At 57.9% G+C, this 16,863-nt stretch overlaps 7 protein-coding genes across 7 annotated transcripts; 5 read left to right on the forward strand and 2 right to left on the reverse strand.

The window, feature by feature from the left end:
- Window positions 1-525: 525 nt before the first annotated feature.
- On the forward strand, window positions 526-1,746 carry SCHCODRAFT_02612441 (uncharacterized protein). Its single transcript, XM_003038457.2, has 5 exons — window positions 526-770; window positions 823-1,085; window positions 1,136-1,205; window positions 1,259-1,337; window positions 1,389-1,746. The coding sequence occupies exons 1-5, from the start codon at window positions 601-603 to the stop codon at window positions 1,566-1,568; spliced, it is 762 nt and encodes a 253-aa protein (XP_003038503.1). The 5' UTR covers window positions 526-600; the 3' UTR covers window positions 1,569-1,746.
- SCHCODRAFT_02744772 (Las1-domain-containing protein) lies at window positions 1,664-3,088 on the reverse strand (the record flags this gene model as incomplete). The annotated part of the gene is made up of 2 exons (XM_003037109.2): window positions 2,032-3,088; window positions 1,664-1,979 (listed from the first exon to the last, which is right to left on the reverse strand). Exons 1-2 carry the CDS (start codon window positions 3,081-3,083, stop codon window positions 1,664-1,666), a joined length of 1,368 nt encoding a protein of 455 aa, XP_003037155.1. The 5' UTR covers window positions 3,084-3,088.
- A 112-nt stretch (window positions 3,089-3,200) lies between these two features.
- Window positions 3,201-4,689, forward strand: SCHCODRAFT_02612445 (uncharacterized protein). The gene is made up of 5 exons (XM_003038456.2): window positions 3,201-3,494; window positions 3,542-3,683; window positions 3,733-3,977; window positions 4,025-4,035; window positions 4,084-4,689. Exons 1-5 carry the CDS (start codon window positions 3,350-3,352, stop codon window positions 4,330-4,332), a joined length of 792 nt encoding a protein of 263 aa, XP_003038502.1. The 5' UTR covers window positions 3,201-3,349; the 3' UTR covers window positions 4,333-4,689.
- A 262-nt stretch (window positions 4,690-4,951) lies between these two features.
- Window positions 4,952-7,956, forward strand: SCHCODRAFT_02612450 (uncharacterized protein). Its single transcript, XM_003038455.3, has 16 exons — window positions 4,952-5,509; window positions 5,564-5,641; window positions 5,698-5,769; window positions 5,823-5,947; window positions 6,005-6,170; window positions 6,232-6,394; window positions 6,454-6,478; window positions 6,526-6,649; window positions 6,705-6,730; window positions 6,784-6,891; window positions 6,948-7,101; window positions 7,152-7,179; window positions 7,234-7,267; window positions 7,317-7,489; window positions 7,552-7,592; window positions 7,656-7,956. The coding sequence occupies exons 1-16, from the start codon at window positions 5,173-5,175 to the stop codon at window positions 7,838-7,840; spliced, it is 1,839 nt and encodes a 612-aa protein (XP_003038501.1). The 5' UTR covers window positions 4,952-5,172; the 3' UTR covers window positions 7,841-7,956.
- A 265-nt stretch (window positions 7,957-8,221) lies between these two features.
- SCHCODRAFT_02612452 (glycoside hydrolase family 72 and carbohydrate-binding module family 43) lies at window positions 8,222-10,538 on the forward strand. Its single transcript, XM_003038454.2, has 6 exons — window positions 8,222-8,510; window positions 8,563-8,764; window positions 8,819-9,034; window positions 9,084-9,233; window positions 9,285-9,889; window positions 9,941-10,538. Exons 1-6 carry the CDS (start codon window positions 8,369-8,371, stop codon window positions 10,279-10,281), a joined length of 1,656 nt encoding a protein of 551 aa, XP_003038500.1. The 5' UTR covers window positions 8,222-8,368; the 3' UTR covers window positions 10,282-10,538.
- A 46-nt stretch (window positions 10,539-10,584) lies between these two features.
- SCHCODRAFT_01228862 (uncharacterized protein) lies at window positions 10,585-14,768 on the forward strand. The gene is made up of 16 exons (XM_003038453.2): window positions 10,585-10,611; window positions 10,660-10,731; window positions 10,783-10,857; window positions 10,909-11,025; window positions 11,079-11,153; window positions 11,201-11,277; window positions 11,330-11,448; window positions 11,500-11,597; window positions 11,648-12,263; window positions 12,313-12,672; window positions 12,723-13,073; window positions 13,123-13,504; window positions 13,557-13,847; window positions 13,896-13,999; window positions 14,053-14,456; window positions 14,507-14,768. Exons 1-16 carry the CDS (start codon window positions 10,606-10,608, stop codon window positions 14,612-14,614), a joined length of 3,255 nt encoding a protein of 1,084 aa, XP_003038499.2. The 5' UTR covers window positions 10,585-10,605; the 3' UTR covers window positions 14,615-14,768.
- Window positions 14,769-14,922: 154 nt separating this feature from the next.
- Window positions 14,923-16,748, reverse strand: SCHCODRAFT_02567053 (uncharacterized protein; the record flags this gene model as incomplete). The annotated part of the gene is made up of 2 exons (XM_003037108.2): window positions 14,923-16,099; window positions 16,150-16,748. The coding sequence occupies 2 exons, from the start codon at window positions 16,746-16,748 to the stop codon at window positions 14,923-14,925; spliced, it is 1,776 nt and encodes a 591-aa protein (XP_003037154.1).
- Window positions 16,749-16,863: the final 115 nt, after the last annotated feature.

Raw genomic sequence — 16,863 nt, forward strand, 5'->3', positions numbered from 1 at the left:
TGTGTTCTCACGAACACCCGGGCTTGCGAGGGCTGTAGCCAAGACGTTCCCGACGTGCTTCAGAGGCTTTCAGGCTGTGATCGTCGCCGTACCTCGCTACATAAGGACAGTTCCGATTCACAAGACTGAACCGGACGTGCAAAGCAAGAGACAAAGGGAGCGTAATGACATCGATAGCAACGACTACTCCGAGTACGTATATCGAGCACCTAGTGAAAGAGAAACTCAGTAAAGAGCGGGGGGAAATGTCAGAGCTACATAGTCGAACACTCTTCCTTCCGTAGCAATAACGGTCGCGTGAGCCGGAAGGCGCTCCGGCTTAATTGAGCCCTAGTCCACTCTTCCCTCTCCTCAGTTACCCCAATTCGACACACGAAAAAGAGTTGCCCAGCGACAAGCACTGGGCGGAGGAAAGGGATGAAGGAAAAATCAATCGCGTTCCCCCGCGCATTTTATCCCCGGATCTCGGGCCGCGTCCTCCGCATCAGTGCATAGTGACGTCACAGGACGCGATCTGAGAACCTCCTCGAAATCGACGTCCAGGTCGGCATGCTCTCCCGCCTTCGTCTCATCTCTCACCAGCTCATAAAGTCACGCACGATGTCCACGACTGTTCACAACACCAACAAGGCCTGCTGCTCCATTCCGCCCGTCGCGTCGGACTACCAGCCCAAGGGCACCATCAAGCCGTACGCGCAGTTCAAGAATGTCTACGTGACGGGCCCGGAGGACTCGCAGAACGCGATCGTCTGCGTGTTCGATATCTTTGGGTGCGTGCGGATAAGGGCAGCGAACTGTGCATTGTACTGAGGATGCACGCAGGTTCTTCCCCCAGACGCAGCAGGGCGCCGATCTGCTGTCGTCCACGCTGAAGACTGTGGTCTACATGCCCGACTTCTTCGAGCCTGACGCGCCCTACCCAATTTCCGAGTTCCCGCCCAAGGACGAGGCAGGGCAGAAGAAGCTGCAAGCATTCTTTGGCTCAACAGCTGCGCCGCCGAAGGCGACGGCTAACCTGATTGAGTTTGCGAAGACGCTCAAGCAGGAGGGCAAACAGAAGGTGTTCGCGTATGGGTTCTGCTGGGGTAAGTTCGCATCCGAGCATGGTCGGGCTGATGACTGAAATGCGGTGTAGGTGGCAAGGTTGTCATCTCAGCTGGTGGTGAGGGAACACCGCTGGACGCGGTATCCATCGTACATCCTGCGTAAGTGACCGTGTGTTCTTCACGAGTGCATAGTGGTACTGAGATCTTGTCAGCATGTTGAGCGCGGATGACGCGAGCAAGCTCACCGTCCCATTGGGAATCTATCCGTCCAAGGACGAACCGAAGGAGGAGGTATGCGTCAGGTAGTTATCCACAATAATCATACGCTGACCCCGTCTTTAGTACGAGAAGATCCTCGAAGTCCTCTCCAAGAAGCCCTTCGCCTCGAAGGTCGATGGCAAGTACTACCCCAACATGTTCCACGGCTGGGCAGCCGCCCGGGGTGACCTTAAGAACGAGGAGAACAAGAAGGAGTACGAGGACGTGTACAACCGTCTCGCGCAGTTCTTCTGCAGTGTGTAGAGTTGTGGTTGTTGATGTCGTGAAAGCAGAAAAACAAAATGCAATGTATTACCATCTGTATACCACGAAACCAAGAGTGAAGATGACGGACGATATCAACAAGCGGGTACGTATACCCCGATGGGTGCCGGATGCCACTTGGCAGGGTTCGCGCGTTGCCAGCCGGGTGGCAGCGAAGAAGTTGACTCTGGCTCAGGAGGGGGCATAATGGCGTCCTCCATGACAGGCGCTGCATCCTGATCATCCAATATTTCGTCCGCCATCAGGGTTGCAAGGCGTTCCTCCATGACCGCGGTAAAGTCGGGTCCCCAGGGCGATGACTTCCCCGACTTGTGTTCTGCTTGGAGGATCGCGGAGACTTCCGCGAGCTCCGGGTCAGAGTCGCAGATGAAGCGTAGGAGTTCGGAAGCGCTGACAGGGTTGTGAGCCATGATTCAGAGAGCGAAAAAGTAGGAAGACTTACGCAGGAAGTCGGTCGCGAGACTCAGGGCCCAGGCCTATGAAAAGTGCTGCGACAACGTCTGCATTTACATCCTCTCGCTCGGCTTTCTCGGTCGAAGAAACGAACCACGCTGCCCATCGTGCAAGGCAAGCGTCGTAAGAGGGATCCTCGTTCGTCGAGTTGACAAGCTTCTGCGCGAACCGCAAGGCTGCGACGGCGTAGAAGGATGGATGTAGTCCCTGCACATGCGCAAGCAGGTCTTGCCAAATTGCCACAGAGAGAGCAGGAGGCGCGAACCCCTCCTCGTCATGCGTGCGCTTCTTCTTGGCTAGCGGGACCAGGGCGCCCGGCTCGAGGAGGGCATCGGAGAGCTGGTCAAGGGCCCACCGCGTGCGTGCCGCAGGGTCGGTGGACCAGTCATGAGCAGCAGCGGCGACTGCTGCTTCGGCGAGCCAGCGCTCGACGTCTCGGAGGGCACCAGCTAGTATAGGCCGCTGCTTGACGCGCAAGGATGCATCGCGAGCGACTGCTTTTGCTGCCGTGCGATATTGCTTGAGGGTAGGTGCGAGGGGGCGAAGAGAAGGGGCGGTATCGGTGGTGGGTGCAGGGGTGATGGTGGGGAGGAAGTAATTGTCAAGGAGCCATCGCATGGATTGGTTGGCGCCCTCTCGCAGCAATTCGAGGCTCGGAAGGTCTTCATGTGTCGCGGCATGTCGGAGCTCGACCAGCCAGGCAGGTAGCCCAATTTGCGCGGCGATGGCAGCGATCGAGCGCGCGTATACGCCAGATTGGAGGGGGTCGACGAGGCCGTTTACTAGTCGGATGAGCGCGGCCGCGTACGCATGACGGAGAGTAAGGGAGTTCGTCGCCGTCGCTTCATCCTGTACTATGGTCGTGAGGAGGGCCGCAGTAGACTCTAGAGCGTGAGGGAGTGCAGTGATCGCACGCCAGGCAGCTAAGCGAGCCAAAGCCATCCTATGCGCATCGACGTCGTTCCGGTCGTTGTATATCCACCCACACAGCTGCTCCAGCTCCCCCACCGACGCCCAGGGCACTCTTCGCGGCAGCCTCATCGTCGTCGCAGGTAACCTTCGAGTGAGAACAATACAATGCCCAGCGGAGGGAAATCGAAGCGCACGCCCGATCGCTACGTCGATCGCGTTCTCCCCTGGCACAGCCACGGCCGAACACGCTGTTGTTGAACTTTCCCCACGATCCACGACTCTGTGACGTCCTGTGCACGCCCCTCCCCTCACGACTACGCCCTTACGCCCTGCCTCACGATTTCTACTGCCATCTACACGAGTTACGATATCGATATCTACTACGCCCCGTCGACATGCCTGATCTCGACGCGCGCGGGAAGATTGCGGCTGCCGAGCTCGCGTTCTACGTCCCGATTGCGATCGTCAGTCTCCTGCTGGTTATCCGGTATGCGTTCAGGCGCGATTCCGGGTGGTTCTTCCTTCTCTGGTTTGCCCTCGGTGCGTTCCCCTCCCTCCGTATCGCATTCCGTGTTGATTTTTGGCAGTCCGAGTGACGGCTGGGGCGCTTCTCATCGCCGCTGAGCTCGTCACGCCGTATGACGAGGGTATTTGGACGGCGGCATGGGTCCTCAACGACGCCGGCCTGGGCTTCCTGTTGTTGTCTACCATCGGCTTCCTCGGTCTCGCGTACGTCCCCCTTCCCTCTCCGCCAAATCCCCTCATTAATCCTTCGCAGAGGTCAGCACACTTACAGCGAAATGATCAAGACCATGCACATGTACCGCTCCCTCGCCCTCGTCATTCTCGCCGCCATGGCCATCACCGCGGCAGGCGGGGGCGTCCAAGCCCACGCCGACCAGGATACCATTCGCACTGGAAAGATCCTCCGCCGCGTCAGCGCGGTGTTGTTTGGCGTCATTTGGGGACTCCTGGCCATGCTGCACGTCCACGCAATGCGCAGCCACCACCTCATGCGCACCTGTGAGTCGAACGATTTGGTATACGACCTGAGCTAACGCATCCTGTAGACCGCAAGCGGGTATGTGCTAAGCCCGCCTACCCTTGGCACGTTACTGACCCCTTGCAGCTCCTCTTCACCCTCTGGGTCGCGCTGCCCGTCCTCGGTGTCCGTGTTGCGTGCTCCATCCTCAACGCATTCGGTTCGGCCGACGTCTTCGGGTACCAGCTCTCGCCGAACGCGACCCTCCGACCGTTCGCCTACACGCAAGACTGGGTTCGCTGGCTCGTCATGGGCCTCGTCATGGAGTACGCGGTCGTGCTCATCTACCTGGTCTCGAGCACTGGTGTCTCGAGAAGAAACAGACTGGGCTACTAGATGCGCGCTCGCCGAGCACGTCTGTTGCCACCAGCTCTCGGAAGCGTATGGGATGCCTACCCGACGGCGCGACGACTAGAACCAATATACTGACATCTTTATTTTCTGTACTTGTATCTGTACTCGGTAATCTCTTTTATCTACCTACTCACCTGGGACGTTGCTTCACCTTCACCTCGGGACGGTGCCACGTACTGGTTTAGGCGATACCACATACCGCTTGACGATAGTTCTACGTCCCGTTGGGAACAATCCTACGTACAGCTATGGACAATGTCACCACGTACGATTCTACGCGCTCGACCACTACTTACTATATATACGTAGAATGCCATGTTTGTACCCTGTCGACACTGCTTGAGCTTGACAGCTCTCCGCTGGTATGGGCGGACATGAAGGGTTTTTCGGGCTGTCCAGGGTCGCCGATAAGCATGGCAATTTCCTCCCGCAGCCGCAGCTCGTTGTAGATCTACTGGCTCTGAACCGGGCCTCCCGTCCTGCGCAAGTTCTGCACCCACCCAGCGAACAAACACCCGCGGATCAAACGGACAAGCAAACCCGGAGGCAAAGACGGTAATGATCGGCCCGAGCCGCCCGGCTCCGCTATCTGTCCAGCGATCCCGCCTTGCAGATATGGCGAATTGACTTGTAGCAAGCGCTGACCTGAATTGTTGCGAGCATCTACTACTTAGCGCGCGCCCGCCACGATCGAAGACCCATTCAACTGACCTCTGGCGCTCCGCGCTTCCCACAGAGATTCCTACATATACCGCCCCAAACCTGACCAGACTCTCCTTTTCCCGAACGACGATCCTCACGACAAGCCCACGCACCAGCAACATGTTCGACACGACGCCCCGGCCTGAGGTCGATGTGCACTCGAAGGCGGAGGAGGCGGGCCTTGTCAGGAAGGAGCTCTCTGAGACGACGCCGCTCCTTCCCAACGCTCGACCGCGCACGAACTGGGCGAAGGTGACGCTGGCCGTCACCCTGGTGGCCGCGTACTATGCCTCACTCCCCTTCATATGGCGCTACCTAGATAGGGGAGACGCTGAGGGAACGACGTATGCGGTGTGCACGAGGGAAGCGGATGGTGTATATACTGTGGACGCGCAGAACACGGCGACGCAGTGCGTGGTTGTGAGCGATGAGGTGGTCGCTGATACGGGGTCTTTGGGTGCGTCCGCTCTTTCTTTCACATCGCGAACGGAGGAGCTTACTTCCTTACCAGACTTTGTCAAGTCCACCTATGTTGACATACATGTACACTTCGCACCTGAAGGCGCCACAATCATACCCGGAATGACCGGTGCGCCTGGTTCTATATCCAACATACCCCTCCCGTCTCATAGTAGTTGAATGAAGAGTCACATATGCATACCCTGTTACATGGAAACTACCGCATGCTCCCACTTGAAGAAGCGAAGAATATATCTGGTACGTCGCAGGAGGACGGCGCTCTTTGACTCCAGCGTCTGAACATGCGGCAGCCGCGGTCGCCCTCGTCCGCAACTACATCCTCAATGACCCGGCCGTGTACAATAACAAGTCAAAAGTCATTGAAGGCTTCGGCTGGGATGGCACGATATGGCCAGAGAAGCGATGGCCGACTGCCGTACGTTGTGGACATCCCTCAGTGCTCGATGGTCGTGGGATGCTGATGAACACTCAGGCCGATCTCGACGCAGACGACGTTGTCCGCGGCCGCCAGGTCGTCCTGCGAAGCAAGGACGCGCACTCGTATTGGGTCTCAGGCAAGACGATGGAGGTAAATGCGCCGTTCCCGGACGAGGTCGAAGGCGGCAAGATAGTGAGGGATGAGGATGGGAAGCCAGTAGGTCCGTCGCGAACTTCGGTCTCTGAGTCGTGGCTACACACGCTTACATGGAAACCTGATAGGCGTCTTCGTCGATAACGCCCAGAACCTCATCGCGTACCCGGCCTACACGGACGAGGATCTCCTGAAGAAATTCAGCTATACTGCGAACGACGCGCTGTCGTATGGGATTACGACGGTTCATGACGCGAAGCTGGACCCGAAGGAAATAGACTTCTTCCATAGGTGCGCGGATTCTTTCACTGAATGTGCCTTTCACTGACGAGCTATCCCTATCCCTGAAGACAAGCACTAGCTGGTAATCTCAAGGTAAATAGTGCCGTTCTCGGTGATGCATGTCAACTCACCATCACCAGGTTCGCGTCTACGGCATGCACTTCTTCGACGAAGACGAGGGGTACTTCGGCAACACCAGCAAGCCTGTCATCGGTGCTGGAAATGGCTTCTGGACGCAGCGCAGCGTGAAGATCGTTGCTGATGGTGCGTACAACATCATTTGCCTATGCACATGTCGAGACTATATCCTTAAATGTAGGTTCTCTGCGAAGCCGGAGCTCCTGCGTATGTCGCGCGCAAGGATAGCTATGAATGCTGATTTGACTGATGAGTTACAGCTCTACGAAGACTATTCCGACGAAGCTGGTAACCGGGGCTTCATGCGCGTCCCCGCTGAGGTGCTCGAGGAAGTCATTCCGGCGTTCTTGAGGGACGGCTGGCAAGTTGTTAGTAATCTGTCACAATCCTTTCTCCGCGCTTTCGCAACTGACTGCCTTCGCAGAACGTTCACGGCATTGGCGACCGCGCCAATGGCTATGTCGTGTCTGCGCTGGAGAAGGCACTCGCCGGCGTCAACGTGACTGCAGCGCGTCCGCGAATTGAGCATGCGCAGATCATGACGGACGAGGATATCGAAAGGTTGGGAAAGCTTGGTGGTTAGTGAACAATCGTATTGCAAGTATACATAACTCACAGAAGCTCGCAGTCATCGCAAGCATCCAGCCAACACATGTGTAAGGGATCTGCGCTGGAGGATTCTCAAGCTGCAGGCTTACAAGGGACTTCAGGACCGACGATATGTGGTACGCGCAGGATCGCCTGGTGAGCCCAAATTTCCATCCTCATTTGCCTTTCGTCTGACCGTACTCAGGGCCCCAAGCGAGTTGAAGGCCTCTACGCCTTCCGAAAAATCATGGATGCCGGCTCGCGCATTACACTTGGCTCCGACTCTCCCGTCGAAACCATGAACCCTATCGCAGGCATCTACGCAGCGATAACGCGCCTCACCGCAGACGGACGATCGCCTCATGGGCCGGAAGGCTGGTGAGTGCTGCGCACGTCCTCCTCTTCCGTCCCGCCTCGCTGACCTTCCCGCCCATCGACAGGTTCCCGAAGCAGCGCCTCACGCGGCTGGAGGCTTTGCGTGGTGAGTGCGCGGAGCGCAGTCGATGGCTGAGAATAATGTCTGATTGCGGGTCTTTTTGTCTAGGATACACGATCGACGCCGCGTATGCCGCGTTCACGGAGGATCGCTTGGGCTCGTTGGAGCGCGGGAAACGGGCCGACTACGTGGTGCTTTCGCAGGATGTGATGAAGGTGCCGGTGGAGGACATGTTGAAGACGAAGGTGCTTGCGACGGCGATTGACGGCAAGGTAGTATATGGCGCGCTGTAAAGCGCTGCTGCAGATATAACTGTTCTCCGGGATACTATCATTTCATGTAGGATATACAGCATAGTCCATAAAGGAGTACACTCGCTCGGAATGCAATTGTCATTTTTTTTGCCGTCTCTGCTCGATTTAGTGCTGCTTTACGCCCGAGCCGAAACCTGCAGAGAAGGTCCGCTCCGTGCATTCGGACTTCCTTTTGTGGGCACTTCCTCACCTTCTCCTCGAGGACGAGCAAGCGTTGCAGGCTGCTTCACTCCAATGACTGGCTTCCTTCGCAAGGCAGCAAGTCGACAAGTTGTGGGTCCGAGGCGCTGATCGCCCGTGGGGTAGCCAATAATGGCCCGATTTGGACACCCCTGGACCTGAATAATTCAATAGCTTCCGCGCGGCGCCCAAGGAATCTCGGCCCTCGCGGCGCTCGCTAGCCGGCTTGGATGGAAATAAATAATGCCAGGCATCGCCCGTGCCGCGAGGACACTTCTCTCCTCCCACCATCACCTCCTAATACCCTCCCTTCCCCTCACTTGAGCTATGCGCGTCACCCGCGCAGCAGCGGTGCTCGCCCTCGCGGCCTCCGTCCAGGCGATCTCGAAAATTAGCCGGAAAGGCCGCTACCTGTACGATGACAGCGGTTCCCGCTTCTACATCAAGGGCGTCGCCTACCAGGAGCAGGGTGCGTAGCGCGCAGGGCGAAGGGGGAGAGCCGGACTGACGTATACGCGTAGGCACCGTCGTACAGAGCAGCGACAACAGCTTCGGCGAGCCGTCGACGTTCATCGACCCGCTGTCTTCGGGGAGCGCCTGCAAGCGCGATGTTTCGTACCTGCAGGACCTTGGCGTGAACACCATCCGCGTGTACAGCGTCAACTCCTCCCTCGATCATGATGACTGCATGAAGACGTTCAGTGATGCAGGGATCTACACTATGTGCGCTTGGCTGCCTTGGCCTCCTTTGCCGCCTCCTGCTGACCGTCCGCCCAGAATCGACCTGTCCTTACCTTTGAACGGGTCTATTGACCGCGCTTCCCCTTCATGGTCCACAAACCTACTCAACCAGTACCTCACGACTATCGACGTATTCTCCGGTTATGACAATGTTCTCGCGTACAATGTTGGAAACGAGGTCGTTATTGGCGTCAACACGACCGTCGCCGCGCCCTTCATCAAGGGAGCCGCGCGCGACGTCAAGGCTTACTTGTGAGTACTTGGAGTTTCGCCAAGGGTCCTCTTTCCTTACAGTATGCAGGAAATCCAAGAGCTCCGACGTCTTGGTCGGCTACGCAGCCATCGACGGCACACCAAATTGGCGCGACCCGCTTGCGAACTACCTGACGTGCGACCCGAACGGCAAAGGTTCCGGCGACTATGCTATCGATCTTTACGGCCTCAACAACTAGTGAGCTGGCATCTTATCCACGCGTCCTCGTTGTTTCTCACACATACATAGTGAATGGTGCGGTGACTCCACCTACGAGGAAGCATATGCGGGCACGAACGGCGATTACGCCGGCCTCAGCATCCCGGCGTACTTCTCCGAGTTCGGCTGTGTCGAGTCTGGTCAGACGCGCACCTGGAGCGAAGTCGAGGCGCTGTACAGCGATGACATGACCGATATCTGGTCCGGCGGCCTGGCGTTCTCCTACTTCCCTGCGGAGAGTGCGGCTGGTCAGTTCGGCATGGTCACTGTCTCCGATGACGGCAACAGCATCACGACCAGCGATGACTTCAACAACCTGAAGGAGCAGTACAATAAGGTCTCTCCCTCGAACGACCCGTCTTCCAGCTCGGATAACTACATCAACTGCTTCGCCACCAACGACACTTGGCTTGCCTCGAACACGCTCCCTCCCACGCCAAATGAGAAGCAATGCGAATGCTTGGAGTCGAACCTCAGCTGTCAGTTCACACCTGCGACGGCCAACTACAGCACCGTCGTTGGCGAGTTGTTGAACTATGCCTGCAGCACCCTTGGCTCGCAGGGTGCCAGCTGCGATGACATTGGTGCCGACGGCGGCACGGGCACGTACGGTATTGTGTCCGGCTGTGACTCCAGTATGTCCCTTTCCCCCCGAAAGTGATCAATTTTTGCTGACAATGTTGCAGCGATCAAGCTCTCCTACGTGATGAGCCTGTTCTACGAGGCGAACGACAACAACGCGCAGGCATGCAGCTTCAACGGCAACGGCACTGTCAACTCGCAGTCCACCGAGTCTGCGGCCTCTGGCGCCAGCGCATGTGTCTCGCCGTCCGTTTTCACGCCGACCGCACCCGCCAACGAGCCAAGCTCGACTGGAGGCTCTGGCAGCGGTGGTAGCAGCAGCAGTGGGTCGAGCGGCTCGGACGAGAACGCCGCCGCGGATATTTGGGCCGACAAGCGCGCTTTCGCCGGCATGGGCGTCGCTGTTGCTGTCTCCATGGTCAGCGCCGTCTGGACGCTTCTCTAGGCGTATACCAGAGATGGATTTTCGTGATCACGTTCAAGTTCGTGTAATGCAGACTTTGACCACCGCTATGGACTATCAGGCTAGTAATCTTCAAGTGTACCTACTTCACGGCTGTATGTACTGCGCCTTGTACCCTCGTACTCTATACCTTATTGTGCAGATACTATTGAGACTTTGTTTGGAACTTTTGTTGCTGTGTTGTGTTGTCAGTTGCTTGCGTCGAATTGACTCTACGCCACAAAGGTGATGGCCACCGCGTGACGGCCGACGCGAACGTGACGGGCAATTATCGAACACCTTGCACACTTGCCTTGTTCCCCTACCATGAGTGTACGCGCTTCCCCTTCCCCCGCTGCCGTCCCTGACTCCCTCGCACAGTCCGCTGGCCCAGCACCCATGGAGGAAGATATGCTCAGCGACGCGGTTCCCAGCAACATCGTCTCGCGGCAGGTGCGCGTCTGGCGCATTGATGGACATGGGCATATACTGACAACGATGCAGCCCAGCAACGGCGCGAGCGAGGAGCCCGAAGAGGCCCCGGAGAAGGATGAGCTGGAGAGCGAGGGCGGTCAAGACGTGCGTCGCATAATCTCCATACAGATGCACCGACTGACGCGACCCATCCAGGATGCTGACTATGCTGCCCCCAATTCCACACCTAGGAGACGGGGAAGGAAGACGGATAAGCAGAAGGCCGCCGACTCGAGTTTGCAGAAGAAGCGGGAGGAGATGGACAAGAACAAGGTGTGTGGGCATACTGTCAATATGCGCGCCTATGCTAACCTCGCGTATCACAGATCACCGACGCAGTGAAGCGCTATTCCTACCTGCTCGGGCAGACAGATTTGTTCAAGCACTTCGTAGACATTAGGGTACGATCATTTTCGCCACCAAAGACGCGCTGCTCACTTCCCCCAAGCGCGCTCAAGATCCCGAGTATGCTGCCATGATGGACGCACAACCCAAGCCGAAGGGTAGGGGACGCAAGAAGACGATGTTGGTGCCCTTTTCTCCCGCCTATATCCCTGCTGACAAAGCATGTTCGCAGCGATGCCAGCACGCGCCATCGCAAGTCTGAAAAGGAAGAAGATGAGGAGCTCCTGAAAGAGGGCGAGCGCGCCGTTGATGGCAGCGACCAACCCTACGTGTTCGAAGAGTCTCCAAGCTGTGCGTACCTCGGCGAATGCGTTGTGTGCAGCGACTGATCATTTTCACCAGTCATCAACGGAACTATGCGAGCATACCAATTGCAGGGTCTCAACTGGATGGTGTCGCTGCATCACAATGGGTTGAACGGTATCCTTGCAGACGAGATGGTGTGTAGCCCATTTGGTCACTCATAGGCTATTGCCTAACTCTTCCTCAGGGTCTTGGAAAGACGCTGCAGACCATCTCGTTTCTCGCATACCTCAAGCACCACCATGGCATCAAGGGACCTCACCTCATTATTGTCCCCAAGTCTACTCTGCGCAACTGGGAGCGCGAATTCGAGAAGTGGACGCCCGACTTCAAGGCCGTCGTCCTCACTGGGTCCAAAGAGGAACGTGCGGAGATTGTGGCGAGCCGCCTCATCACCGAGGACTTCGAAGTCTGCATCACGTCCTACGAAATCTGCCTCATCGAGAAGAGCGCTCTCAAGAAGTTCTCGTTCGAGTACATCGTCATCGACGAGGCTCACCGCATCAAGAACGTCGACTCCATCCTCTCCGAAGTCGTCCGCTCGTTCATCTCGCGTGGAAGGCTGCTCATCACCGGCACGCCGCTGCAAAACAACTTGCAGGAGCTGTTCGCCTTGTTGAACTTCATCTGCCCTGAAATCTTCCGGGACTACAAGGATTTGGACAGCTTCTTGCACAAGGACACAGGCGATGGTGTGGACGAAGAGGAGAAGAGCAAGCGGGTTGTAGAGGCATTACACAAGATCTTGCGGCCCTTCCTCCTGCGTCGTGTCAAGTCCGACGTCGAGAAGAACTTGTTGCCGAGTAAGTGTTGTCCTTAGCTTAGGAGAAGCACTACTAAGTCGCCACATAGAGAAGGAGATCAACATCTATGTCGGCTTGAGTGACATGCAGCGGAAATGGTATCGCTCAGTCCTCGAGAAGGACATCGACGCTGTCAACGGTCTTACCGGCAAGAAGGAGGGCAAGACGCGGCTGATGAACATGGTCATGCAGCTGCGCAAAGTGACTTGCCATCCGTACTTGTTTGACGGTGCTGAGCCGGGCCCACCATACACGACCGACGAGCACCTCGTTGAGAACTGTGGCAAGATGCTCATTCTCGACAAGCTCCTCAAGTCGATGAAGGAGAAGGGCTCCCGCGTGCTCATCTTCAGTCAGATGAGCCGTATGCTCGACATCCTCGAGGATTACTGCCTCTTCCGTGGCTACAGTACGTTTACCCCTGATCGGGCTCGATTGCTTAGCTGACGCGTGCTGCAGAGTACTGTCGCATCGACGGTGGAACGGCCCACGACGACCGTATCACCGCCATTGACGAGTACAATAAGCCCGACAGCGACAAGTTTATCTTCCTGCTCACCACGCGTGCCGGTGGTCTTGGTATCAACTTGACTACTGCTGACATTGTCGTCCTGTACGACAGCGATTGGAACCCTCAGGCGGATCTGCAGGCTATGGACCGTGCGCATCGTATCGGTCAGACCAAGCAGGTCTATGTCTTCCGCTTCATCACGGAAGGCAGTGTTGAGGAACGCATGTTAGAGAGGGCTGCACAGAAGTTGCGGCTTGACCAGCTCGTCATCCAGCAAGGAAGGCAACAGCAGTCGAAAGGTCAGTGACCTTGAATACCAGTCTAGTACTCGAATTGACATTTTTACAGCTGCCAACAAGGAAGAGTTGCTCGACATGATCACTCACGGCGCTGAGAAGATTATGAACGCCACTGACGAGCTGCTCATCAACGACGACATCGACGAGATCATCCATCGCGGCGAGCAGCGCACACACGAGCTGAACAGCAAGTACGAAGGCCTCAACCTCGAGGACCTGAGCAACTTCAAGTCCGATGCGTCCGTGCAGCAGTGGGAGGGCGAGGACTTCCGGAGCAAGAAGAACTTAAACTTCAACATGATCTCTCTGGCGAAGCGCGAGCGCAAGTCGAACTACTCCGTCGACAATTACTTCAAGGATACGCTGCGCGCAGGCCCTGCGAAGGTGGATAAGGCGCCGAAGTTGCCCAAAGCACCGAAGCAGGTTACTGTGTAAGTCCTGGCCGTCGCGTCGTCGGTCATATGTTGCTCACAGTCTTCGCAGTCAGGACTTCCAGTTCTTCCCTCCGGAGCTTACGCAGCTGCAAGAGCGCGAGCTTGCGGTGCACAAGCGCCTAAACGACATCAAGGCGACGACGCGGGAGCCTGCAGGCCCGGAGGATACGCCAGAGAAACTCGAGGAAGAGCGACAAGCTGCGCAGGAGTTCATCGACACGGCCGAGCCTCTGACCGAGGAAGAGATCGCGCAGAAGGACGCATATATCAGCAAGGGCTTCGGCGATTGGACCCGCCGCGACTTCCAGCAGTTCGTGCGTGGGCTGGAGACCTACGGATGGTGAGTTCACCGGGCCCGCATTGTGTAAGGAGGCTGACAGCGGTGCAGGGGTGCGAGCTTCGACCTCTATGCCTCAGAAATCCCCGACAAGACTGCGGGCGAGGTGGCCCAGTACTACAAGGTCTTCAAGGAGAGGTGGACGACTCTGGCAGGTATGCGCATGCATCTTGTTGGCCTGGCAGACCGAGTACTGACCATATTCCAGACCACCCCAGGATAGCCGCCCGCATCGCCGAGGGCGAGCAGAAGCGCAACAAGCGCCAAAACCTCGAGCAGCTCCTCGAGGAAAAGATCAACTCCGTCAACTACCCCATGCAGGAGCTTGAGCTGAACTACCCGACCACGAAGGGCAAGGTCTACAGCGAGGAGGAAGACCGGTACCTGCTCTGCCGGCTCTACCACTACGGGATGCAGACGGAGGATGTGTACGAGCGCATCAAGAAGGATATTACGGAGTTCCCTGTGTTCCGCTTCGACTGGTTCTTCAAGAGCCGGTCCGCGATTGAGCTGAACAGGCGGTGTAACACGCTGCTGGGCATGATTGAGAAGGAGGCGGAGCAGCAGGCGGCGGAGCAGAAGGCGCAGAGCAGTAGTAGTACGAGGGGAAAGGTGAGCCATTCGCTCATACTCTATCTGGTGTCATGCTGACTGGATTGCAGAAACGGGGCATCGACGAGGTCAAGAAGCAGGACTCGCGCGCGCCGACGCCGACAGGCTCCGCCGCAGGTTCGACAGCCAAGCGGGCGACGAAGAAAAAGAAGACATGAGCGGCATGTCATCTCTTCGTTTGGTACCTCCGCTCGTTTGGTCTGTGTTGTCTTCCTGCTGTCCTACGTACTATTTTCTTGATATATATGTCGTCGTCTGTCCCGCTCATCTACGCATAGATCCATGTAATTCTACAGCCCGTGTACAGGATAATATAGAAATGTGACAACAACCAGGTGTCATGGAGGGTTACAAACAACAGTCGTGAAGGCGAAAGAGGAAAAGAGAATGGTCCGTGCGGTGTATGTGTGAGTTCTTGAGGTGTGTATGGTGCTGAGTGTATTGAAGGGCTTGCAGAAGAGGTGGTTCAAGCGTAGGTGATCTTGAGGAGGCCGCCCTTGCCACTGTCGAAGGTGGCGAGGAGGCCGTCGTCGGTGAGGGTCGTGATCGTATCGTGAATCGGCTTTCCGTCGATCTCGTACGTGACATGCTCGTCGAGCGTGGAATCATAAGGGTGGAGGAGGATGGCTGTCTTCCCCGGCGCGACGTTGGCGTGGAGGATGTGCGTTGGCGCGGCGGTCACGGTGGGCGGCCGCGTGGACTCCTGGCGGACCACCGCGGGAGGAGCTGAGGCTTGGGTGGGGGCCTGCTGCTCAGGAGGCACGGCGGACACTACGGAGCGCGGGCTCGACGGCGTCTTGAGCATCGCCTTTCGCCCGCGGCGCTTGATGACGACGCGGTAGAAGACGACGGCGAAGACGAAGGGGAGGAGGAACATGAACTTGAGGCAGCGGAAGAGGAAGCTGCGGCGCTTGGGAGGTGGCGGGGCGATGGAGCTGGCCGACGACTTGGTCTTAGGCGAAGCGGTTGAGTGCTGCGAGCGCTGGGGGCTGACGGGCGAGGGGCCCGGGGTCTCGGCAGCGGTCTTGGGCGCGGGAGCCTCGGCGACGACCTGCGCGAGGGAGGGCAGGGGCGTGATGACCTGGGGAGGCGAAGGAGGCGGAGTAGGCAGCGCTGAGTCCGCCAACGCAACATGTGGTACAAGGATGGCGGTCTCCACAGGCGGGCCCAGGGTGCGAAGCGGTGCAATCGCGAACGAGCCACCAGATGGCGGTATGGTGAGCTTCACGGTGGGCTCCATGCTCTCGGCGAGCGCGGTGCGCGTCTGCCCGCTCAGCGGACAGTGCACGACGTATCGCATGCCCTCCTTGATACCGAATGGTGCCAACGCCATCTTCACCGTGCGCAGGCCCTGCGAGAGCACGCCGGGGAGGGGCACCAAAACGCCTTGCACCAGGTCGGAATGTTTGGCCCAGAGTACAGCGAAGCCTGGGACCTCGGGTGACATCTCGCTAGTGTGCGAGGCGGGGATCCCAGCGTCGAGGCGGACGACTGCCTTGCCATGTAGCTGGATGGAGCCCGAGGTCTCATCGTAGAGAAGGGACGCGTCGTGCGGGATGGTACTGATGACGATAGGATGAGGGCGCGTGAGGGATGCTGGCGAAGACTTTGGCAGTAAGGCCACGGTCGGCGATCCAACGACACTATACACAGTGATCAGTACTTCCCCTCCCTTCAGAGAATGGACACGCACCCAGGACGCCCCCCAATCCCACAGACCTCGTACTCACTCTGCCTCCGCACTCGCGCGATCACCGACCCCGCATCTTCCCCACCCGTCCGATCCAGCACGCTCTCGCTCCCCACATCGCCCTCCCAAGCACCTTCCAAGTCGACCGGCGGCACCTCGCGCTCGACGACCAGCCTTCCGTTGTTCCCAAACTGTCCGAGCCACCGCACCTGCCCCGATGGGTACAGCAGGCGATATGTGAACGCAAACTCCACCGCGCGTCCCGCCAGCGGGACCACGAGAGGGAGGGCCAAAATGTGCTGCGTCGAGTCCACTATTGCAGATGGCTCGTCATCGAGGGGACCGAGGCTCAATGCACTCTCATCGTCGCCCGCAGCACCCGCCGCATCGATCTCGACAAAGTCCAGCTCGCCCCACTGCCCCGCGCACCTCCCCCCGCCAGGCATATCGGACCACGCCTGCACGATCGCGCCCGCCTTCTTCAGCTCTGCGTACTCCTTCTCATTGAGCACCGCAAGCAGGCGCATATGCGCCTCGCCATCGAGCGAGGGCACCGCGACGCGGGTAGTCGTTCCAAGCGCGGGGTTGAACGCGATCCGCATGGTCGAAGCAGCGGGGAGGGCGATCAGCAGGGAGGGAGGTCACCGGCAACGAAGACGATGAGGGGGAAGAGAAAGGAGCAGAATGCGGGCGAGATCGTCGCCAGGCCGTTTTGCC

This window comes from Schizophyllum commune, assembly GCF_000143185.2.
Source record: "Schizophyllum commune H4-8 unplaced genomic scaffold SCHCOscaffold_2, whole genome shotgun sequence".
Lineage (NCBI taxonomy): Eukaryota > Fungi > Basidiomycota > Agaricomycetes > Agaricales > Schizophyllaceae > Schizophyllum > Schizophyllum commune.